The sequence below is a fragment of the Artemia sp. Qi Xiang Cuo genome, chromosome 1 (assembly GCF_049724085.1).
Source record: "Artemia sp. Qi Xiang Cuo chromosome 1, ASM4972408v1, whole genome shotgun sequence".
Lineage (NCBI taxonomy): Eukaryota > Metazoa > Arthropoda > Branchiopoda > Anostraca > Artemiidae > Artemia > Artemia sp. Qi Xiang Cuo.
In genome coordinates, this window is record NC_142794.1 from 41,298,547 (window position 1) to 41,324,629 (window position 26,083).

Genomic DNA, 26,083 nt, shown 5'->3' on the forward strand with positions numbered 1-26,083 from the left:
TAAAGACCCGTCCGCAAAGCGTCACAACTAGTCTTTTGATCTCTGAGTGCAGAACATGAATGAGAGGCTCTTCTTTCTGGAACAGTTGGATGAAAATCATGAACAGTTCTGCTGAGGCTAGAACAAACTCTAGAGTTGGGCCTTCATCGTCGCACTTTTGATATAAGCCACAATCTTCAGAAATTTGGGAGTGGACAGAAGATTCTCCAGTTTTTTCTCTCTCGGCACGAAGTTCAGGAAGTACTCTAAGATTGCTGGCCACTGCTGCATGATTCTAGCGAGGGCACGTCCGACAGCCAGCGGCTTGGGACATGCTTCATGAAAGTATTTTCTGGAACTCCCACTTTCTTCTGGCACTTTTGATAGTCTTCACAACGTGCAGGCCAGTCGTAAAAAAATGAATGCACAAGAATAACGAAGTCGGAACTTTCTTCTCCGAACACCTGAAAACCTTTCAAGATAGCGTTATGAATTATATGGATGTTGTAAGTACCAATATTCAACATTCCTTTCCCGTCACTTTCTTTTTCTCGGCATTGAACTTGTTCCAAACGCTTTTGTTGACGTTTGGTCCGTCACTTCCAAGCGTGATCAGTTTTTCAAGTGGCAGCTGATTCTGCTCGATGGCTGACATAATCTTCTTATACAGGTCATCACTTGTCGCGTGGCCCATAAAACTTGTACATAAATATCTGCTCTGGGTTTCGTTTCCGTATGAGGACCAATATCGAACACGTATCTGTAACTCTTTCATACCAGCGTTGTTGGTTGTCTCGTCATATTCTAGTACAAAATATGACTGAATGTCCTTCACAAGCATTTGCTTACAGTAAGGATGCAGCGTATTGGTGATCAGATACGTGAGCTTCTTCGCACATAGGGATATTCCGTCGGGGATCTTACCGGGGAACATCGCATGGAAGGTTGCGACAATATGGCCTGAAGAGTTAGCAGACATGGAACTCTGTACCGTCTAAAGTGCCCATATCAACTCAGCTTTATAAGCGGCATCACGCTCACAAAACATGTTTGTACCAACTAATGGTTTATCCTTGGTTGTTTCATCAACTCGAGATTGTCCGGTCAGGTGAAGCTGTAGTGGATGTAGGTGAGCAGTAACTGCGGCTTTGTGTTCTACAGATCGCATATGTTGGTTTAGCTGAGCAACCCCAGCTGTGCAACCAAGATTTTTCAAGCAGAGTTTGCAAAAGAACGAGTACTGGTCGCTCCCAGTCTTACATCATTTGCCAATCTTTCTACCGCTGCAATCCGTCTTAGCAAGTCATGAACTATTGAACTTGGTAGGCCCTATGCTTAATTACCAAGCATCACCTGCAAAATAGCATCCCGCGATTAAAAGGCCATAAAAAGAAAAAAATGTGGATATGTCCGAAACTGGGCCGTATTCACATCAGCCTTTAATAGCGTTCAGCCAGGAAAAGCATAAGTCGCAAGAACTCACAGTCTCATTCAGCAGAGACTGCTAGCCTATACACTGATTTTTGCTCATTTTGGACAGGCCCAACATGACAAAAAACAAAACATAGGCTACTAAGTCAACACAACAGCATAGCCCAGGCAGAAGCAACTTACTAATCCCAACACAAAACATTAGTTAAGTTCAAACAGCACAACAGTTGTAATTAATTATCGATCTACACCGAAAGACAGCACAGTCTACAAGCAAAGTCAAAAGCAAAGAAAAGCATATCTTGGCTTACTTAACGAGCAGTGAAAATTGCAAATCATGACCAATGTTCTTAGTGCTCTTCCCCCAAAAATATAGGAATAATAGGATTTTAGCCAAAATATAGGCATTTTATAGGAGTGCATTAAAATATAGGAATTTATAGGCGAGTCCGAACCCTGTATTACAATCTAATAACATGTGCAGTCGATGTTCCTCCAAATTAGGAGATACCAGAGGTTAAATCCCCTCTCCATACCACTCACAAAAATCTGGCACAAACAAAATACACCTTTGAGGTTTCCAGGGCCCCTTTACCAAAAAACGAGACCAACAGACTTTTACACCATCCCTAATACTTGCATGCAATAATATAATAGTGGATGGTCCCTCCATTTTGTATTGACTGCACAACTTTGTGTTTAGAGACAAATATGGCACCATGTGGCCTCTGAAACTAGGACACTTTTCATATAGCTTTTCAGAAGTTCTAAGCCAATTAGCTATCTCCTAATTTTCTGGCAAAGTCAAGCCAAAATTGTAATTTATGTCTTTGGAGTTATTATAACTAGTAGATTCTGTTTAAATAATTACAACATTCATACACACTGGCGTAACATTTTCATTCTTTAGAATTTCAATTACTATTGGAGCAAGTCACGTGTATGTAGTGTCATCTTCGTTGCCAGAATTTCTAAAAGTTAAATGTGTTAAAATTGTGAAAACAAACATATGTTTTTGAGAGGGAATCAAAACCCATTGGCGTCCTGCTTAAAAACAGTTAACTTACTTACGCTCTAGTTACTTGCGCTCTAGTCTTGTCTTAGTGCTGATCGTTTTGTTATTGCCGGAGTAGTAATGATAGTGAAAACAATGTGTTCTATTATAATCACAGCGTTCCGAGTTATTAACTAGAAATAGCTCTTGACAGTCTCAGAAAATTACAGCTTACTCTGCTAACTTATAAAAAAAACTTAAAGTTAGCTTAACTGAGTTCTTACAGACTCTTCTGTTGAGACGTTACTCGGATCTATTAGGCTATGGACATAGGTTTAGTAATCATATTCTGTTGAGAATATTATATTTAAAATCTCGCGGTGGTGTTTGCTGTTTTGTTTTTATTACCACTACTGTGGATACAATGCTGGTGTTAACTGCAAAGCTTGAAAGTCTAAATACAAATTTTATATATTTTCTGTAGAAAATTTAGTAGGAAATTTAGGTAGAATATAGTAGAAAATTTTCAGAGATTACATCCTGCTATTTATCTTGGGCAACTTCTCTGCGTTTAATTTTTAATTTCTGCAACTATTTCATTAAAAAAAATGGCGTTTACAAGGTCTGGTTATAAATATGACAACTGGTTTTCGTTGTTGGAAAAAGTATAGATAGTACTTGTCCTGAATAATTTTTGGAGAGCTCTGAAATCAAGGTATTGGTAGTTTTTAATTCTTTTAATTGGAACTCTGAAATGCCAAAAGATTTTGTACAATTTTGAGCCATCTTAGCCATGTGGTTAAAACACTAAACTTGAAATGTTTTGTCCGTCAGGACAGAGGTTTGAGTCCGAGTATCCCTGGTTATTTAGTTTAGAACAGGACTCAATGGTGTAATTCTGTAAGCTTGGCCAGAGTCAAACCAGCTCTAGATATGTACCTGGAGAAATCCAGGGAAGGCAAAAAGGAATGGTCTAAAAAAGTACAGAATGGCTGGTCCCCCGCCTGCCACTAGTAGTATGCGCCTTCTGGATTCTATAGAAGCTATAGCAATTTCTATGTTATTCTATAGAAGCTCTACACCTTTTCAAAGAGAGTGACTATCCCCATGCATATAGGTAATACTTCTACAAGACATTACACCTTTTCACAGAGGACCAGTATAACTCCATATGTGATGGGGATTCTGATGAAATGAATAGTTTTCTATACAACTCGCATTAGAAAGAAACCTGAATTCACATAGAATAATTTTTTTGAGTAGATATTGGTAGAGACAAATTTGTATTGCCTTAGCATTATTTGAGATAAGTCAAGGAGCTAACAATAGAGGCAATGATATATGAGTACCCAATGTGGCTGTGAAAATAACCGCTGGTTGTAGACTATGTCTTGAATGTAACACTGTGTATACTAGATATGCGATATCATTAAGTAAATTAAAACAGGAGGAGCAGCTATGTTTTGCTGGAACAGTGAATATTCTCCATATAAATAACCTTCGATCAGAATTAGATGTCCTATCGAAATAAATCGACAAGAACAAAATGCATTAGTGATGATTATTTCAATTATATTCAATAAAATTGTTTCTAAATCAATGGCATTTTTTTCTTTCTATAGTAGACTAGCGTATATTTTTTAGAGTATAAACAATTTTGGTTAGTCTGAAGTTGGTTTTGAGAGAGTTAGGACTCTAAAAAATGGATAAATTCGAGAAAGAGCGAATCATGAGGAATCTCGTTCTTATGGAAAAACGTTTGATTCTAGATGACAATCTATTATCTAGATAGATGACAATCTATCTATTCAAAGGAAGATATTTTCTCGGGGATGCTTGTGGATATAAGAAAAAATGATTCTCCGCCATTAGACTATTGTATGAAGCTTCTACGTCGTGGTCCAAATGCATTTACACAATTTATTGATATATTGATCACGACACAGCAAAATGATATTCTGGATATGCTTTTAAAAATTAGTTTAGAAATTTTGGACTTTTTGTCATGAGAAATATGGTGCTCAAGGATGGTTTACTCCTCTCTCTCTCTTAATCTCAGACAATTTTTGTTGTTGTTAGCTCTGTTTCATTGTGGCGGTGAGAGTGTCAACACATGATAAAATGTTCCAAACATGTACGTTATTTATGTAAACACTGGGTAGCTGGTCATCATGTGATAATTGCACAATGATCAATGAGTATGATGAAAAGGTTAGATTATGCAACCCGTGTAAATTGCATAGAGGATATGCTGTACAAATTAAAGGTTGTAATTCCTGTCTTGAAGAGGTGTGTGACGCTCATCCTAGAGGTCACCTATGCTCCAATTGTCACTATGATAAATGTAAGCAGTGGGAGAATACATATCCCGGTAAGATTGGAAAGAATCCTAGCTGTGATTTTAGTCTATTGCTACGAGATTGGTATCGTAGGGGTTTTAAATTGTTCTGGGAGGAGGAACCGGGTCAACGATTCAACTGTTGGAACAACAAAAAAATATGGTTTCTACGTCATTGTTGTGAAGACAATGGGTGTTATGATTATAAGCCCACTGATTTTTATTTGGCTGTGACGGAATGAAATTCGACACTTGAGGACACTGTTTATGAAATTGCTTCAAATAAGCAAATTGAAACATGTGAATTCTATAGAATGAATGAGAATAGTATCATTGACTATACAAAGAGATATGACAAGAGGGAAGTCACGCTCTACTGTAGAAAATGTGACCCTGACATTTCAATACATCAGGATCAGTACACTGTGAATTCAGATAATCTATCTGCACTAGTTGTTGTCGACAAATACCTAGTAGTGGATGAAATCTAAAGAGTAGAAAAGTCGTTTTATCATGTATATAATTTTTTTTTTATTAATAAAAAATTTCACATACATCTTTAGAACACTTTATTCTTAGGGCACTAAAATAAATATTAAATACACTTGTAAGTATATTTTCAACTAGAAAGTCATTTAATCGGGGTAAGTCAACGTAGATGTTGAGAAACTGCTTGTAGTTGTAGCCACGACATCTGAACATGAAAAAGAGTAGTGCATGAAAACCACATGTCTTAGTCGTTAAATCCTGTACTCTTCGTGGATTTTGAATAATGGTTTTCCCACTACTTTCAATAAAGCTGATGATGTATGGAGTGTAGAATTTATACGATAGGCTAAGAGGGTAAAAAATTCAATATTCTTCGCTGTTTGAAAGATACATAGCCAATGACCGGTCTTCAAAGTCAATGGACTGCTATTAATAATGATAAGGGTGTTGTTAACACTTGGAATTTTTTTCAATGAAGTTCGAAGGTATGCAATAGGACTTGTACTGGGACATGTATGGATCCATACTAAATACATTGATTATTTGGTTTGTGTTCATGGTGCAAGGTCTAGCAGAACACTGCCGTCGGGTCTGATTTCCCAATAGGTTTCAAATTGACTCAGTGATATTAGCGTGATACTCTCAGTCAGAGCATCGGCAAATGTACACTCTAAACGTACATTCCCTGTTCGTACTATACTCATATCCTGTGTGCCTGGCAAGTCCAAAACAATAACCCCATGATTTTTTGAAAACATTGAATCGGTTATTCCATTTTCAAATAGTTGAGAGTCATGACCTAGGGATTCTATGGTTCACTCGTACAAGGTTTATTAGGATTTTTTGTCAAACTATAAAGTACATAACGAACTACCGGTTGTTTTGCGCACGTGACTGGAGAACCCACAAATTCAAAGCCATTGGGGGATTCGGTACAGAATTGGATAGCGCTACCACTTTTATAAAGGGCCAAAGCCAGTCTGTAATGTATTTATCCGTTGATAAATCATGAATTGATATAGCTAAGAGATCCAGTTGCAATCTGATGTTAATTGGTGATCGTGTGAGGGACAAGAAGTTTAATGTTGTTACCATTGGCTCTTAGCTTTTCCACTGCCAATGCAACAGAGCTCATAACCTGTTGTTTTCGGACGTGGAGAATTGCCGATGTGATAATGACATTTGCATCGGGTGCTGCAAGAAGTGTTTTTCTCAAAATGAAATTCGATGGGGCCATCTGTAACTTTATGTCAATCTTAATATTGGGGGGTAACCATTGGGATATATTGATTATATATTAATTTTCCAACCAGATGATACTCTTGGGTCACTGCAGTAGTCAACTCACCGTCAGTATCAACACCTGATCGATATTCATAGCCCAATGCTTGTCCTCTCAACTCCTTGTATGCCTTTGGTGTCATCATCATAAATTGTATGTAGCTTGCATAGTTGGATAAATTATTGCTAGTGCTCACCAATGTTCCATTAATAAATACATTAATTTGTTTGAATAGGTTGTGTAGAATACAGTTTTCATAGGAGCGACCATCGCCGGCATTTGGAGTTGTATTATCTGACTTTTTCTTCACCACAACATTTAAATCAATAAATTTTGATGACCAATCAATGAAATAGTATTAATTGGAAAATATTTGAAAGTGTATATTTTCCGACAGGGGTTGTTGAGGGTTAAATTGTTCACAGTAGCCATACTTGACACTGACATCAAGATTTTGAGCATTGAATAGATTCAGTGAGGAACTGACTCCTTGATGGATATGATTCCTTGTGAGGGAGATAAGTCATCTTAAGAGAACAAATCCTTCATTGATATAACACTATTTTTCTTTTTCTTCTTTTGCCTATTGGCCTTCGTTGTTTTATACATTAAATTCCTTGTTGATGTCCTTTGCTTACTGCTTGCATAAAGACAAATGAGTGAATGACGCGAAAGCATCCTTTTCAATCCCTCCCCATTTTGTCGATATTTTAGTTGCTCACCAACGGCTCTTGCTGAAGATCTAATATTTTCCTTAACAATCTCCTTGAAATTCTTGCCCGACCCCCAGTCCTGTAGTGTGGAGGCAGCAAAATTTTATGCAGTAGGAACAAGATATTTTCTGGCAAGGGTCAGTGCAGAACGAAATAGTCTAGCAAACCAGCTACAAAGACCATAGTAAGACATTGTAGTACGCCCCTTGTAGTAGTCTGATCCATTGCCTATTTGACGTGGACACAAAGCACCAACATAACAATCAATATCGGGGCAGACAAATGAAATTTTCGTATTGTTCATTTTAGGTGATTGTACTGTCGTTGACAATGGGTCGAAAAAGAAATTTAATCACTGCTAAGCCTTTTGTTTTTGCTAGAGGATCACCCAATTCACTTCTTAGTGTTAACTGGCAGAGTGCCAAATACGAAGTGTTTACAGGAACATACTGAAGATGCTTTATATTATAGTGATGAACAAGTTCATGAGTTGTTTTTCGTTCAAGAACACGTAGGAGGGGGACATTTGAATGACCGACTCTCGACGTTTCCACAAAGGATGCATAGAGAAATATGCAAGAGTCCGAGGTGAAATCAGGTGGATAATCAGCAAAAATAACTTGATCCATCCCGTAAACGGTGCCAGCATTTTTCCCATTGATCACATTCAGTTTAATGCCATGAGCGTCTCTCAGATTATTATTAAGAATATTTATTTCAGTGTCAACAGGTGAGCTAATGTAAATCCTATCATGTTCCAATGAATAATTAAAATGGAATGTACCATTCCTACGATATGAGATTTTTTTATTGATTGCACGACGCAAATACCCCATATTATAATATTCAATATATTTCAATTTGACATGTGGATAGTCACTAGATTTAAGTGCTTCAACCCATTCATAGTCGACATAGCTCAACCCATTCATAGTCCCATCGAATGGTATAACTTTTATATCATACACTCGATCCTTTCTCAGGTTGTCATAGGTATTTTGAGAATACAGTCAAAAACAGCCACTTCATACAAGCCGTTAAATCTGAGGGTAAGGGAGAGTTTTGTCCAAAAATCACTTGTCGTATTTAAGTCGTCGTAGAGAGGATCGGAAACATTGGACATAAAAGTTACATAGAAATCATTGGACATTGTCAATATCTTCAACACCGATCCAAGAATCAAAGTCAGAGTTGTATCTATGCCACCGAACAAGTAACTGTTTCTCACCCCTGCGAGTACGTCTCTTTAATATCTTTTCAATTTGATAGATTTCACTAGCATTTTTAACTTTTTGCAGTTCATACTCATAAAAGCCACCGAGAATCTCTTCATCTTTGGTATCACACAGGCGATAAGTTATGGGTTTAGTGTCTAGGATTGTTGCCACTTTAAAAAGTTCAGTGGACCACAAGTAATTCCCCTTTTCAAAAACATTAGTTTTTCTATTAATTCGAACAGTATCACCAACATTTAATTTATGTTTCCTCTTGACATTTGATTCATTGGAATACTTTTTGAGAAAGGTGTTAACTGTATCATTATAAGAATGGTGACCTTCCATTGATGTAGAGGAGGACAGTGTTCAATAAGGTCGATGATTATAAATCAACATGATTTTCTCTAGCTCATAAATAATATCCGATGCATTTTTCAATATACAATATCTTGAAATTAAAAGTCGAATAGTTCTTGTCAATAGTTCGGCCAATGCAGCCTTTATAGGACAGTGACTATGATATAGCAGTGTACTATATTTCTCTAGTACTTTTGCAACATGGAGATTAACAAATTCACTACCGCGATCCGTTTAAATTTTTTTTATATGAATCCTGTTCGAGAATACCTTCAATGGCCTGAGCAACATCAACACCTCTCTTTGATCGCAATGGAATTGCATATGCATAGCGACTAAAAACACTGATTGCAAGTAGAATGTACTTGTACAGCGTATTGTGACGTCTTTGAAGCTCATCTAGAGTCAGGAGATCTGCTTGCATTATATGCAACGGGTAAAAGGCTTTAGTTTTTCGATAATGATTAGCACCACGTCTATCATTTTTGTGCAGAGTGTAAATTGATTTATTCTTTAGATGGTCACGCCCACTTTTAGCTCAGACGCTCGTGACTTTAAAAAGAGTGGCGAGTAAGCTTAAACTCCCTACCCCACCAATATCTTCATAAGCATCTTACAGAGCTTCAACTATTCCTTACGTAAACACGTTGCGCGGTGATTACCACCCTTTTGTATGCTGATGGGTGATGGTGAGAATAGTGACGTTTACATTAAAATTTTTGTATTTGTGGGAATGAATGTCCAGCAATTGGACTAGTGGAAATGTATTTTGAACAATGCGTTTCTTGTAGATGTCCTTTTTGTACCTTTTCTCTTAACTACATATGGTCACTCCGTAGTATCGTTACTTGATTTTCTCGTCGTATGTCTGTATAAAGTACACCTTCGGACTTACAAACATACCACGGGAAATCATGTCGCTTCCCGTTTTTGGTTGAAAAAATAAAAACTGATTTGATACCCGACGTTTCACTATCTCTGTGTAAAGACCACCCAAACTGGTGTAGTCCATACGTGAGCTGATAATTTCACCGTGCGCCAAATCATCAATTAGATTTGGGGTTTTTACTTTTAACAGTAGAGAATCCGTGTCCCCATAGCAGACCTCTACTTGCCCCTTTTCCGGCCACTGTACCCTAGCCACATTGTATTAGAATTCCAACATGAGCTTTTTTGAGATCTGCAAGATCGCACTGCCTGCAACAATATTTTTATTCAAGACAATGCGTCTTTTTTCCTATTCAAAAGTACCATGTCCGGGCCAATGATTATGAAGGAAGTGTAATTTGGATCGGCACTAATTCGAGCACATTGTTTGGGATCGGTCACAACGTCACAACGATTCCTATTGCGAACACTCTCGCAAATTTTGCTGAAAGCCAAATTCAAAATGAGTTTTTAAATTTTTTTTTGGCTTTCGTCTGCGCTGCAGAACGTTTCTGGAGGACGTTATAAAAAAATGTTTTCAAAGTGGGTTTTTGAATAAACTGGAGCGTCATGTCAACCGTTTCGATGTTGAAGCTTTTGTTGCTCGTCCCCTTTATAGCCGCGTTATGTACAACAATGTTTTTTTTGGCCGGAGATAAGCGATAAGTTTTTGTTTTGAAGGTGACCAATGCCATCCGTCTTCCTCAACTAAAGACGTATTGCAAGGACTCAAAAAGTCCCTAGTCAGAGGCCTTTTGATACATGGGAAAACAAAATCATTTACTGAATCATGTAGTTCAACGTGTATCTCTCCGTCCATTTCAAAAAACCATCCAACTGGCCCCTTCTCCTCAACACTGTCGCCAATGTTAGGAAACTCGGAATTTTGAGGGTCAATGAGCCATTTCTAGTCTCCGCAACGTCGTGCACAATGGGACATTGCTGAGGGGTAGAGAGAATTGATATCAAGGAAAACAGCATCCGATTTTGTCCCCGTCTTCTCTCCTGTTGGATCAGTTTCCAACATACGATCCCCGTGAAAAACAAATCCACGCCTCATTGATTTTTCAATGAACAGGTACAAATCGATGTCTATAAACAGTCCGATTTTTTCCCCAACCATTCTTTAAATATGGCAAGGCACCACTTGAGATGAAAAATATTAAAACGCATCAAGAATGAGCACTCCAAGTAGTTGGCCCGTAATTCGAAACAACATGCCTGACGAAGTTATCACGTCACTTTACAAATACAGCTTGCAGCAGTCAAACCCATTTTTACACACGCCCTCTGCCCAAACTTTTTTAGCAAAACTGTATTCATTGAGGGTGAACCTAAGGTCGTGAAAACTATCGTAAAATGATTTAATTAAGGGAATCAAAATCTGAATGAATCTCGAAACGGAACAATAATATTCATTAAAATATATGCACATGACCGTTAAAAAATCAATTAATATAATTTGGAAACTGCTGATCGAGAAGGGGAAAGCATTGCAGCCGTCATCGGTTTTCTGTACCTGAATTAATTCACTCAATGATTTGGGGAAAAAACTGTATGAATTTAAAAAGCGAATTTTATTCGTGTACTCAATTTCGGCTTCAACAAATTTCCACATAAATTCCAAAACAAGCAACTCTTCCGATGATTTAGGTATGATTTTTTAGGAAAATCTGTCTATCACCCATGCATCATCCACTGTTCCATTTCTTTGAAGATGCGCCAATGCTGGTAGCACATACTTCAGATCGTAGTTAGAATTATGTATAAAAACCGGAAGAAAAAGTTGCTGTTTAATTTTTAAATTACATGAATTGTGAGCCCACCCCCGAAAGTTACTTTTTCCCGTTGAATTGGGATCAATAAGGTGGTCGTGATCCTGGACCGCGTCTTTTGGGGCAAGAGCACCTCTACGAACCCAGCAAATCGTCCCCTTTTCTAGTGCCAGTTGCTCTTTATCTGACAATTTCATTGGGTAGTTGGTGTGACGTAATCGTGAAATTGCGCTATTTACTGTTTTTATTAAAGATATCAATAACTTTTCCATGCTGCCCTGCTCATCCATAGCAAAAAAAAACTCCTCCAATTGCATTTTAATGTTGGAATCGCGACGGGCGTGTGCGTAGGAACACGCAACTAGTTTGTGTTCCTTGACTATATTTGGCCTTGATGGGTCTGATACCTCAACCAGTCTTGTTTCACAATCTAAAGAAATTTTATCAACTTTTAGCTGAGAATTTTGGAAATTTTTAAATTGTAAAGTGTCTTTGCCTTCTGCCGGCATTTCAATTCTTTGATTGCCATGAGTTTTGCAACGGTCCATGTGATCTGAGACTGTTCTCTCAGATCTAAAGGGGGAAAGGCACATGGGGCAAAAGAAACGTTCCCCATATTTTTGCCTTGGGATAAGAGTCGACTTATTGCTGTAACGGGGAAAAAATTACCATAGGAACTTACATCTTTGGGAGGCTCGTAAATAACCCATACCCAATTTTTAACATTTAACACCATCGGTGTCCTCACTGAATACAAAACCCCTTTTTTATTTGGTTTCTTTCCCCCATTTACAAATTCAGTGTCATACTGGAGAACAACCACCCCCAACCCAAGATTTTCATTTGCTTTCTCGAGTATGCTTCTTTCTTTCAAGGACACCGGATACTTCCCCTCTAAACAATCAAAATTTACTTTAGGGAAATTTTTTACAACGTTACGTGCAAGTCTGTCGAGATTTTTTATTGTTGAATCGTTTTTTAATGTTTTATGGGCTGCTGCTAAAAATGCATATTTAAAGCATTGCAGCCCTGTGTCAAAACCGAAACCCTGGACCCCTTTGGTAGCCGACAAATCTGGGTGGCATTTTATTCGTCGGGCAGCCCCTACCCCCTTAAAATAAAGTTTTTTATAAATCTACTGAGATTCAGATCCATGTGTTCAATGTATAAAATGGTGGACCCACTTCCCCTGTTATTAAACGTGTCCAAATTCTATATTAGTTTATCTACCCGGTTGAAACAGTTATCTTCAAATTCGTTTAGATAAGGGTTAAAAGTCTAGCTGCCAGTTTAAAAATTAAAATAAAAATTATCCCCGGATGCTCCCTTTTGTAGAAAAACTTTTTGATTAACTGGTGCCTTCACCCCTCCTTGACCCCCCCCTGTCTTAATCTGAGTCTTGCGTTGTGATTGACTTATGGTGATGTAGCGATGGAGAACATTCACAGGGTCAGTTAAATTAATACTCCCGTCAACCACGTTTTCCTCGGGAGGGTTAAAATCTACCCTATATGTTTGTATGTGACTTAGAGCAGACTCTAACAAATTAAATGCACGTAATTCTGAGGACATATTACTATTTTCATGCCCAGCACCCTTTTTTACGGGACCCAATTCATTAACAGTAAAGTTCTCGTCAAAAATATCCCCAGAAGAATTAGGTTTAACAATTTGCAGTGTTGTATCATTAAGTAAAATGGTGGGGGTGACATAAAATTGTCAATGCCCCCCGTTTGTTCAACTGCAATGGTTGGAGATGGCATGAGGTTTCCTAGTACATATTCCAAGGTGTTTGGGGACAATTGATCGAGCCAGTCTGTATTGTCCTGCGACGTAATTTCTTTATGAGGATCCGGTTCACTTGCACTAGTAACATCGCCTAAATATTCGTGCATAAATCTATCTACCCAGTCCGGATCCTCTATCATATCAATATCACAAGTTAAATCGTCTAGGCTAGCTATGTCCCCAAAAAAACATCGTTAAGGAAACCCCTTGCCATTCCATATTATCTACAACTAATGTAGGTTCGTCTCTGAACTCCATTGGTGGTGATAGAATTGGTCCTGTAAATTCAGTTGTTTCATCATCCAATGGCAGTGCTATTTCATTAATCTGTAGAAAAAAGGTTTTATTTTTTATGTGAAATAACCATTATTTTTATAAAGTTAATAAACTACGTCAATTTTTCATAGTCATTGTCCCACCACCTGAACAATTTTTCATAGTCATTGTCCCACCACCTGAACAACTAAAAGAAGAAAAAAAAAGCTACATTGGCATATGTCTTTCATAATGACAACTGAACATGTTAAAAATATATATTGTTTTAGTCAGGAAAATGAATTCTTATTCTTAGAGGATAAGTTAGAACAAGAGAATGATGTATAAAACTAATGGTTTTATTCAAAAAAAAAAATTTCAGAATAAAAATGCAAAATAGGGGTCCAACTCTAGTGCTTGTCCCTCTTGATTGTAATTTTCAATAAAACCCGACCATCGTTCAACCATTGCAGTATATTCTATGAAACATTGATCTTCAGCCTTAGTTAATGGGCATGAACCCCAAATATTGGTTACTGGTGTTTGTTCAAGTTTTTAAACAATCCGTGGTTTCCACTGTTGTTTGGTAAAAGATTTGATTGAAGTGCTGGACGTAGTTAACCTGTACTAAATAAATCATTGTAAGCGAAGAACTTTTTTTCTCCTTCCATATCAACAATTAAAGTGCAATTAAAATGCTGGATGGTCCTTTTTAGAACCCCGGGGAGGACCTTTGGGGACCGGGAGCTTCCTTCGGGGTAGGAGGATCGGAGCCCTTTCGAGTTGGGGTAGAGGACTTCACAACACTGTTCAAATAGAACTTGTGTATTATAACGACCCTAGAGTTTCAGCCTCAAATCCTTTTCGAAAACATATTCTAAAATCATCTTTTAAAATGTCTCTAACTGTTTTGCCGAAATAATTGCCTAAAACGCCCAAAACGGTTTCGCCCAAATAATGTTTTTGATAACACTGCAGTTGTCACATTTTAAATTATTAAGAATCCTTTTTTCCGGTGTTAATATCTCTCTCTCTTCATCTAAGATAGAAACATCCGGTTATTTGAAGCCCACTTTGTAACGAGCGATTAACATTCATTTTATACCTGTCAGATTAAAATTCAAATTTTCTGATGGGTTATTTTGATAAAGGATTAAATACGCACAAAAGCTAACTGCAAAACATATCTTAGTTTAAGAAAGTTTGTTCAATCGTCAACTGTGAAATAGTGATTTGTTTATATATAGAGTTTGTTTAATGAAATTATTGGATTTTTGCATTAGAAAACATCTTGCTTAAAAGAGAAATTAGAGGTAAGGTTTATAAATCTATAGGAAAGTATGATAAGCTATTTGCTACTTCTGTGTTATAACCACTCTTTTATATACTGCTAATTTGGTTAATGGTAATGAAAGAAAATGAAATAGGATTATTATAGAATAGTTTAAAAACAAATTCAAGTTTTATTCATCAAAAGCTACGTGCTTGAGAAAATTCGCCTTATTTTTGAAAATGCGGAAAAAAAATATATAAACATTTACAAATTCTGACTGCACTTGTACATCTGAAGTCCCTGAAAAAGCATGAAGAGGAGTGTCCTCCCGATCTTGACCAGATGAGACTGATGCATTATGAGAATCTATCCATTCTCTCTTGAATTTTCTGCCAGGTTGCATAGAGGTTTGTGCAGAGCTGACACTGGCTTGAGAGGCTCCTGGCTGGTCCATCGAACTTGTATTGGAGCTAGCATATCTGATGACTGATGGTCTTGCAGCTTGCATTGATGTGATATCATCCCATCTTGGTCTCTTTTCGGAGGGAGGGTAATTGCATGAATCCACCTCAACATCCTTAAAAAAGAAGAAAAATTTAGTAAGGAAATAATAACTCCTCTTTTACAGATAAATTGCCCTCTAAAGTTTATTCTGATGTGTGTGTAGCTCTCTATGTCTTAGCGCTTTCGAAGTATTTAAAAAGAAAAGCTTTTAAAGTAAGATTTTGGAAAATTTTGAGTTTGGAGGGGAGGGGGGCTAAATCCCCCCTGAAATTTTAAGTTACTAGTAATACTATTTTTTTTTATATGTAAAGCTTTTAAAAATTATATACTAAAATTGCGAATATCACGGTACTAAACCCACAAAATTTGAAAAAAAAAATGACACACAATATTAATGGAGGGCATTGGACCTTCAATTCCATAGTATCAAACACAAAAAGTTGACAATTATAGATTTTTTTATATATGCAAAGCTTTTAAAACTTATATACCTAAATTACGAAATACTTAAAATCACAGAAAAGGGAAGAAAAGACTCCTGGACATAGCCTAAACTAAAAATTATTGAGTATATAAAGGGTTCGTCCTCTAGCCTATATCTCACCCTATACGCTTAAGTTTTTTTTAGCATTTTCAAAAGAGACAGAATATTAACGGAGGGCATTAGGCCTTCAATTCCATAGTATCAAACACGAAAAGTTGACAATTATATATTTTTTATATATGCAAAGTTTTTAAAACTTATATACCTAAATTACGAATATCACGGTACTAAACCCCCAAAATTTGCAATAAAAAATGACACAATTTAATTAGCTGGCCCAATTCTTGCTTCAACATAATACTAATGGAGGGCATTGGACCCTAAATACTATAGCATAAAACACGAAAAGTAGAAAATTATATATTTTTTTTATATGCAAAAACATCAAAACTTACATAAATAAATTACAAAATACTTAAAATCACTGAAAAAGGAAGAAAAAGACTCTTGGACATAGCCCAAACTAAAAATTATTGAGTATATAAAGGGTTCGTCCTCTAGCCTATATCTCACCCTATATGCTTAAGTTTTTTTTAGCATTTTCAAAAGACAGAATATTAACGGAGGGCATTAGGCCTTCAATTCCATAGTATCAAACACGAAAAGTTGACAATTATATATTTTTTTATATATGCAAAGTTTTTAAAACTTATATACCTAAATTACGAATATCACGGTACTAAACCCCCAAAATTTGAAATAAAAAAAAGACACAATTTAATTAGCTAGCTCAATTTTTACTTATTCAGAATATTAATGGAGGGCATTGGACCTTCAATTCCATTGTATCAAACACGTAACGCTGACAATTATAGATTTTTTTTTATATGCAAATATATTAAAACTTACATACCTAAATTACGAAATACTTAAAATCACAGAAAAGAGAAGAAAAAGACTCTTGGACATAGCCCAAACTAAAATTTATTGAGTACATAAAGGGTTCGTCCTCTGGCCTATATCTCACCCTATACGCTTAAGTTTTTTTTTTAGCATTTTCAAAAGAGATCTATTCTACCCCTCTTTTTTGAATATTTAATAAAATTTAAATACATGGACTGTTTAATATTTAAAAGAAGTAATCTTTTTAAAAGAGCTAACAACATATTGAAAAAAAAGCGTAAGTAAGGAAGTTCTTCCTTAACTTAATGATGAGACAAAAAAAATAGATTTATTTTTATTATAATAATTAGAAAATTTTACTCACCAGAAGTTGCTTAGAATAGTCCATATCTATGTAAATGATTGCAAAAATATTGATACTGGTAGAATGAATGAACTATTCAAACTGTAGAAAGTTATAATCTGAAACTTGAATATATACGAAAAAAAAATAATTGAATATATTGGCAGCTAAACAAGGCGCACCGGTTTCCTGACATGGATTTACCATAAAAGACATGTATATCATGAAGTAGAAATCTAGTCTACGTAAACTATTTCAGAAAAACGTGTTCTTCATTACATGTCATGAAGGCTCCTAACTAGCACGAGATAGAACACAGTATAACTCCATGTGACAGGGCTCTGATTCTCTTTGGAAAGGTGTAGAATTTCCATAGAATAACGTAGAAATCGCTATAGCTTCTATAGAATCCAGAAGGCGCATACTACTGCCACTGCACTTTCTGGCTGAAGAGCTATAAAACGGTAGGAACTGCATTAGCACTGCCGGTAGGAACTGTAAAATTCAATGCTGTACTCTTTACCTTTAGTTTTGTTGCAATGCCATTGAAGGAAAAAAAGTAAAAATGACATGAACATTTTTTTTTTTTAGTATTTTAATGAAGATAAGAGACCTCAGGGATTTGCCAAATAGGTATAAGTTAGTGGAAGAAGTGGAAAGTAGGTTGCAAGACCAAGAAATTCAGACATGGAGTAAGATAATACACATCTGATTCCCTTGAGGTTTCATAATTTAGCCATGGAGATGTGGTGCAAGGAAATTTATTTTAATTTAAATTCTAGAGCTCAATCTAGATCAAATTTCAATTTTAAATTCTCTATTTCGTCAGAATAATTCAATTCTCAGGCAGTTTAAGCTATCACTGTAGATCATTCGGATTAAAAGAATGATTAGGAGAAGTTAAGCTTGACGTCTCGTCCTTATTTTGTCCGAGGTTTGGTCATGGTAATGAAGCTGAAAAGAAATCGTGGATCCCAAGAAATTTTACTTAGAAGGAAGAAGGAATTCCGGTAAAAACTGATACCAATTTAGTTTTCTAAACTTAAAAAAAAACAAGTGACAAAATGCTAAATATAAAACAAACGCAGATTAATCGACGGCATGGTACTGGTCAGTTTCGGTGGTGCGCCGCCAACAATTTTTATAGCGTGCCGGTGGCGCGCCACCGCCAAGCATATTTGTGCCCGCTAATTTTAATGCCCGCCGAATTTTAATTTGCCACGGTTTCAGGGACTATTAGAGACATGATGTGAAATCTGGCAAAGCTAAAATATAGCCGAATAAAGGAAAGGGAGCTGGAAATAAGCTCAGAGAAGTCCTGAATCTAGATTACTCATCTGACGACACGTCAGACAACTTATCGAGGAAAAATATTTAGAACTTAACCGGAATATTGACCAACCCTTCATAGGGCTTCAAATAAGCGTTCCAACGGCATCTGGAGAGAAGGTCAATGGCACACTCTTCTTCCCTTTGGCATTCCATCCAACACGGTTCCCTTAATTAGAGACATGTACATGAAATTCAGAAGCGTATCCCAAGAAACTGGAGAAGTGTTCACCAAAACTTTGAAAAATCAACTGGTATTCTGCAAGGCTGCCTGCTATCACTGCAAACTGTTTTTAGCTGCAGTTCTTTCACTCAAGGATATCTTGTCTGGTGCCCTCATAAGATGAGTAATGATAGAAAAACAGCTAACACTGATAATACAGACCTAATTACCGGGCCCCTCTCCAAGATCTCCAATCCCAGCATGACATCGTTCACACGACTACCAACCTTTTTGGGATGACCATCAACACCTTGAAAACGATTGCCATGACCTTCTTATGTAAACCCGATTCCCCAGAAAATCCCAGCCTCCTACTTGGAGGCGATAATATAGAGCGGTTTATTCCAAAGACATCAAGAGACACCTGCCACCTGCAAACTCTAGTTTTAAAACTCTGATGTCCATCTGGAGGAACAAGAATTTTATCAACAATACTTAAAGTGAGGCTTTTCAACTTACTCCGCATTCCCATCACCACTTATGCCTATGAAACTTAAGAGTCTTAAAACAGATGATTAGGGTCACCTTGCTGCCATTGAAACAAAATCACTGCAACATTTTGCTCGAATTACTTAACATGATAGAGTATCCAATACCAAGGTTCTCCCAAGTCTCAAGGTCAAATTAACCATCCTTGATAGAATAAAACTGCAAAACTTAGATGGCTATGATCTACTAAGTTTATGGAAAGTAATCACCTCTCAAAGATTGCCTCTGATGTCCATGTAAATGGTTCTTGACCCAGAGGACGCCTCCCAAACAGATGGATAGACAATTTTTTGTCACTGAACAAAAAAATTATAGCAGAAGATAGAAGTTTGTATAAAAGTTTTATCAATAGACTGGTTAAAGAAGCAGCCCCAAAACAACCTTCAAGGATGGATGATTTTTGTGAAGATATCAACCCCTCTATCTAAGAATGTAGTCCCCATCCCTTTCTATGATTATGTAGATTCTTATGCCCGTAGTTTTGATGGTAATGATTAATTTAATATATTTTAAATGAATTTAATCATGTTTTAAGGTTTATATTTCTATTGGCAAGGTCTGCTCTTTACTTATCCAATGTTTAGCATCATTGATAATCATGAATGATTAGTATACATGATTTAATTTTGCTTTTTGTAACGTAGCTTGGGCTCTTCACATCATTCATTACTCAGTTATCAATTTTTGTTTTTGTTACTCTTCAGTACCATGAGAAGTTTGACTGCCACAAAAAACCTAAAACCCATGAATTTGAAACTTATGTCTTTAGGCAGTGTTGTTACATAGACCTAATTTCATCTCTAATGAACACCTGATGCTAAATGCTTAATTCTATTAAAGCGCTGATTTGTAATGAATTTAGAAAAAAATTAGGTAAAAATAGAAACCTAATCTTCAACATATTTTGAAGCTACACTAAATAGATGACGAAACAAGAAGTTACAAAACATTTTTAGCTAACTAAACAACCCACGCCCTAGAATATACAAACAGTCCTTAAAAACAATGAAAACGTATCAAAAAATAGTGAAAATTTTCTTTTTTTATTTTTATTTACCTGCAATAACAATTGAACTGCTCTTTACCTGCATAACCAGCTACGTCACACCTGCAAAAAAGAAAGAAAAAAGGGGGAATAAACAAATACTATACCATAATTGATAAATTTTGAAAAGATGCTATTTGTGTCAGAACATAAAATAAGAACTAAATAAAATAGAAATCATACTCAACTTAACAGGAAACAAAAAAGTTCTCAGAACAAATGCACTTTCAATAATCCCCTTAGTTTTACTATACTAAAAGGACACTTTTTTCACCCCAACTTGATAGTCTAATTGATTCCATTTCATTCAAGAATACATAAAATTAGTTCCTAAATAAATTTGCTCTCAGTAAAGCTTAATTCAAGTAAAAACAATCCATTCTTGTCATTATGACCAATTCTTAACAAAACAACCAAAATACTTGTCAAGTTTACAGAAAAAGAAATCATAGAATAAATACATTTCAGTTATTTATCTTAATTTACTATTCTAATAGTTTCGCTTACTTTTTTAGCATGTTACTGCTCTAAGTTTTGGTCATACTACTTTCCTTTTAATTCCATTTCTTTCAAAATCATTGAAAGTTGATACCCATGAGAAACTTTGAAAAAAATACAACAGGCCATGGGCTCTAGAAGCTTATGCTTGTCAAAGGTGACAATGCTAAAAAAAAGTGCAAGTCTAGAAACAAGAATGAAAAAAGAAAGGAAAGCAATGCTGGTAATATTTTTCAAAAAGAAATTGCTTAAAGAATAGTAAAGAGCCATATAAAAACCTAAGATAAGCCGAAATAAAGTCACATAGGCCTAACAATTCAAACTTAAAACTAACTGAAATTATTAGTTGTTGTAATACCAAATGATAAGATACAGATAAATTGGGCATTAGAGCCAGTACCAGGGGACAAAGCTTTACTTTGTCAAAATAAATACAATTCCCTTAATGTCTTTTGCAAAACGATTTTAGTTTAATTTTATGTTGATGAGACATTACAATTAACGTTGCAAAGGAAACCATTGTTGCAGTAACTATTAGGACTTGTAGAAGTTTCATCAGGAGCATTCAATGCTTCTTTCCAAAAAACATGTGCATCATTCATTTCCAGCTGGTAATAGAACCTGTAAGCTATGTTGTTGTTTAATATGGAAAAACCCTATTTACAGCATAATGATTAAAGACAGATGTACAAAGGGCAATGCCAACAAATTCAAACATTAGTTCTTGAGATTTATACAGTCATTGGAAAAGCTGTTCAACAAGGAATTTATATTGTTGTATTGTTTGATGTACAATACAACAATATAAATTCCTTGTTGCATAATTATGCATTATTATTTAAAAAATAATAGCAATACATTGTAACATAATTAGTAACAATCAGGGATGTTTCATTGGACATACCCTCCAAATATTTAAATTATATATTAGCATAAATATCTTATTTTTATATAGTTTTAATTCAAAGGGTGGCAAATATGCAATTTCAATCAAACTAAGAGATTCTGGCATGAATACAATACCTCCTTCCTGTTTATCATTCACAGAATCATAAACTTTATACAATTTTTGTTCTCCTGGGATATGATTGATGATCCCAGCATTAATATTACTGACTTCTTTGTTCAGCATCACAAAAATAACACATTCCTTCATTTGGTTAAAATTGTGTATTTGTGATGTCGTTCATACAAAAATGTTTTCTTTTTCAAAATTAAGCCTTAAACAGATTTTCCCAAAGTTTTAACCAGTCTAAATTATTTTTGTCACACTGGAAAACTGGTAGTATACTAATATTCTGGAAATAACTATTGCTATTTTTTAGGAAAAATACAGGTAAATAAATATACCTATACACAATTACTGTTTGTTTAAATATACAACAATTCAGCACTGCAAAATACAGTGGCCTGTATATTTACCCATTAGAGGGGTAAAGTGAAATAATAAATTTTTAGATGAGTAGGTACAAGTATTTATGATTGTTTTATAGTAGTTCCAAGTCATTCAAACCATCAGTTGACAAGGAGTGGTGCAACAAGCCCCAGCAAACAGTTTGGGATTCACCTTATCAGTTAGCACACTATCTTCACTGGCCAACAACTACACAATCATCTTATTGCTGGGAAGTGTAATTTCAGGTTAGCTATTACCCTTCTGTGATGGTAGTAACCATTGTATTAGGAAATTGAGCTACTCTTTTGCTACTGTAGTGTTTACTTTAGAAACTCAAATCTAGACTTGAAAATTACCAAAGTGTCTATACAGAGTTACCATAATTAGCACCAAAACTGTAGTAAACAATAAAATCCAAAGACTATATCTTGTCTCAATCTGGGGGCTTGAACTAGTGTTTGGTTATGACAGTAGTAATTATTATGTCTGGCAAGAGCACTAGTAACAGTCTAGAAATGCCAGTTATCTAAAGTAAATTTTATGCTCCCATTAAATATAATAATTGCTTTCCTGAGAATGTAAGACACACACACCCTGATTCACATATATTGAACAAATAACTTATTTCTTTATTAATTCATTCTAGTTATATATCCTTTGTAAAAACAGGTTTTTCAGCAATCTGCAATGTATGTTCTGTATGATTGATAGCAAAATTTTGTGGCTTAGCAGAGAAATCAAGCTTCATTTTTATAAGCTTTTTAGACAACAATTACTTTTGTTTCAACTTATGTAAGTGCCCTATATTTAAGAGAAAAATATATTTGTTTTTACTGGACCTTTTTAGTTTATTTCTTTGGGTAATTCTAATTTCTTTTGTTTACAGAGCTGGAAAAGATAATCTATAGCTAGAATCTGGTCTCCTACAAAGCAATGACAAGCCAGAGCAACACCACAAACAAGCCAAAGAATTCTTAAAGAGGAGGATATTCTTAATGTACAACATGATAAAGACCTAACAAACAGCAAGGGTAATGGGAACAATCCAAACCTTGTTGACAAGAGTGTTGATGTCAGTGATGACAGTTCTTTAGGCAATATAGGCGGAGAAGATAACGAACAGGCAGTCAAGAGACAATTGGATGACAATGAGGAAAATATTCCTCTGGCTAATCAAATTTGACAAAAGTAGCAGAGGGATAATGGTAACAAGTCCTTCTTCATTGGCAAAAACATGCAAACAAAGTGGAATAAGTCTGAGCCACCTCAAAGTTGCAAAAGGACCTCTAATGTTGTTATCCATTTTCCAAATCTCAAAGGTCACAATAGGGAACAGAGACCTAAACCCCTGGAAAAGCCTGGGACCAAGATTCTTGAGAAACATGTCCTTCACACTAGTGCCAAAATTGAAAAGTAAAAGCTACCCATGACTTTAGCATTGTAGATAAGCAAATGTATAAAAAACCAGTTGCCATCACATAGACCTAACAGCCTTCTAGGACCTTCTGCATGTCACATGAGTATTCAAGTCAGGCAGTAAGGATTGCAAAGGTCCCTTTGCAGCTGATGAAACTGGATGGGACATTTTCTGCACTATCATAGGCCCAAAGCAATTCCAATATCCATAAAAACTGACTTCAGTTCTATGATAGGCATATGCATCCCAAAACAGGCGGGCCTCTAGCTTTCATCAAATAGGCTTTTGACCACTTCGTTGCGAACTACAAAGCAAATTACTCACCAGGCAAGTTCTTAACCATTGATGAATGCTAGTTGCATTTAGAGGATGATGCAAATTAAAGATGAACATTCCCTCTTAACCAAACAAGTATGGAATCGAGATTCAATGCCTAGCAGACTTGAGGACATTCTATCTATCTAATGCATTTGTCAACACTGGAAAGGAAACATCTATCTTTAAAATCCAAAATGCTTCTGTTCCAATGCAAACGGTCATGACACACAAGCCAATCACATGAAGGGTTCAAATCACAACCAGTATCATCCAACAACTTATTCACATCCATAGACCTTGTTGGAATGCTCAGACCCTTGTGAATGACCTATATAGATATGGTTAAAAAAAAAAAAAAAAAAAAAACAAGAAAGAAATCCTACCCCTTTCTTTGTTAGTTATACAGGGGAATCCAACTTGTCTATTTTTATGTATAGAGACCATCTTATCCAGGTGTCATATGTTCTAAAGAAAATCAAAGCAATTATTCTTCCTTTGTCAATTGACTTATCAGTAGTGATTGACCCCAAGAGTAATAAATCAGAGACCATCATGCATGCTGGTCTCTTTTGTCTGCATGCAAGATGTATTTGGTACAATTATTCTGCATATTAGATATATAGATAGATAAGTGTATTATAAAGCCAAATATATGGCCATGAATACAGTAAAATAAAAACAATTAATATAGTGAATGGGGGGGGGGGGATTTTTTAACCCTCCAGAAAATCCTCCAACCTGGAACCCCCCCCCCCCCACCACGGAAAGTAACATCCTTGGAAAATACCCTCGCGGTGAATATCCCCCCCCCCCCTGTAGAAAATAAGGTTTCTAAATTTGCAACTTTTATTTTAGTTTTTTTTCAGTTTTGTTGAAAAGTGCTAAGAAACAGGAAAAAGAAGAATTTACACACCAGAAGTATCTTAAAACTTAGAAAAAAGAAAACATTAGTGTCAAAAAGACTTCCATATGAACTATTGCAATTTTTGGCAGTAGTGGGTGCCAAATTAAAAAAAAAAAAATGAAGAAAAAAATATAGGTGAACAATCATCAAAATTAAGCTTAAACATATGGCACCAAAAAGTTTGTGAAGGTTTGGCTATCCTTTGAAACGATAGTTGGCTTTGGGAACCAACCAATTCTAAATTGTTTAAGTTTTTGTGGACAAAAGTGTTGTCAAATTCTACAAGTTTGTTTTTCTTATCTTCTAAGTGTAAAGCTACCACAAATCACCATTAACAAATAAATGAAACCCAAAACTAGCAGAAATTACAATAGATAGCCTAGTCAAACTTAAAACAAGCAAAAATTAAAAGGAGTATGGCTGACAACACCCATGTCTTCTTCAGACCAGAAAATAATTTGCACTTTACTTAAAAAAAAAGTAACCATGTATTGTCATTTTGATATACATATTCTGATATCTATTTCTAGTCTTAATACTTCTTTATTTGTTAAAGCCAAAAAATTAAAACATCTAAAATGTATTTTGTTTTCAGTAAAGTGCAAATTATGTTCTGGTCTTGAGGAGGTGTGGGGGTCTTCAGCCCTACTCATGCTAATTGTTGCTATTTTGAGTTTGAATAGGTTATTTATTGTAATTTCTGTTTATTTTGGGTTCAATTCATTTATTTATTGGGATTTGTGTTAGTTTTACGCTTGGAAAATTATTTGAATTTATTTCTACTCATTTTTGGCTTTACAAGGCTGTTTACTATTCTGTGACAAACTTGTTTTATGGAAAAAGTTTTTTATATTAATTTCTGTTCATTTTTTATTTACATAGTCTTTTTCATACAAAAAATATTTTATATTGTCTTAAATTTTTTTTCTATTATACTCCATAGTTTTTACTTTGAAGATTATTTGACTTTATTTCTGCTCATTTTTGGTTTAATGAGGCTCTTTACTTTTCTTTAAAAAAAACTGTTAATGTTTCCCATTAACAAATACTATCTGTAAGTAACCTAACCTAACCTTAAAAAGAACCAAAATTATTACATATATGAAAGTTACCTCCTCCTTAAGACCTCACTCTTTACATTAAAGTTCTCTCTCCATGAAAAAATCTGATACTTGTGTTATACTCCACTGGCTCAAGATTGCAATGTGTAAAACTCAAGAACAAACTGGTCTCTTTATTACTTTAGAAACAAATTTGGGCTATATATATATGAACATATTTTCTGACTTCAAACTATTCAAATACTTCCCTCCCCCCCCCCTTATGTGCAAATATATAGCCCAAATTATGTATTTCCCATATATTTTGTCACTTGTCTTTGTCTTGTCTTGAGCTAAGCTGAAGAAAAACTA

General features: G+C 35.5%; 1 protein-coding gene across 2 annotated transcripts in view; it reads right to left on the minus strand.

Moving 5' to 3' along the window:
- The window catches only part of LOC148956318 (uncharacterized), a 98,957-nt gene that overhangs the window by 56,463 nt on the left and 16,411 nt on the right, over positions 1-26,083 (minus strand). For both annotated transcript variants that reach the window (XM_089103893.1, XM_089103807.1), the window contains exon 2: positions 20,151-20,201. In XM_089103893.1, the coding sequence (XP_088960019.1) occupies positions 20,151-20,184 (34 nt within the window). In that variant the 5' untranslated portion in view covers positions 20,185-20,201. The remainder of the gene's footprint in view (positions 1-20,150; positions 20,202-26,083) is intronic.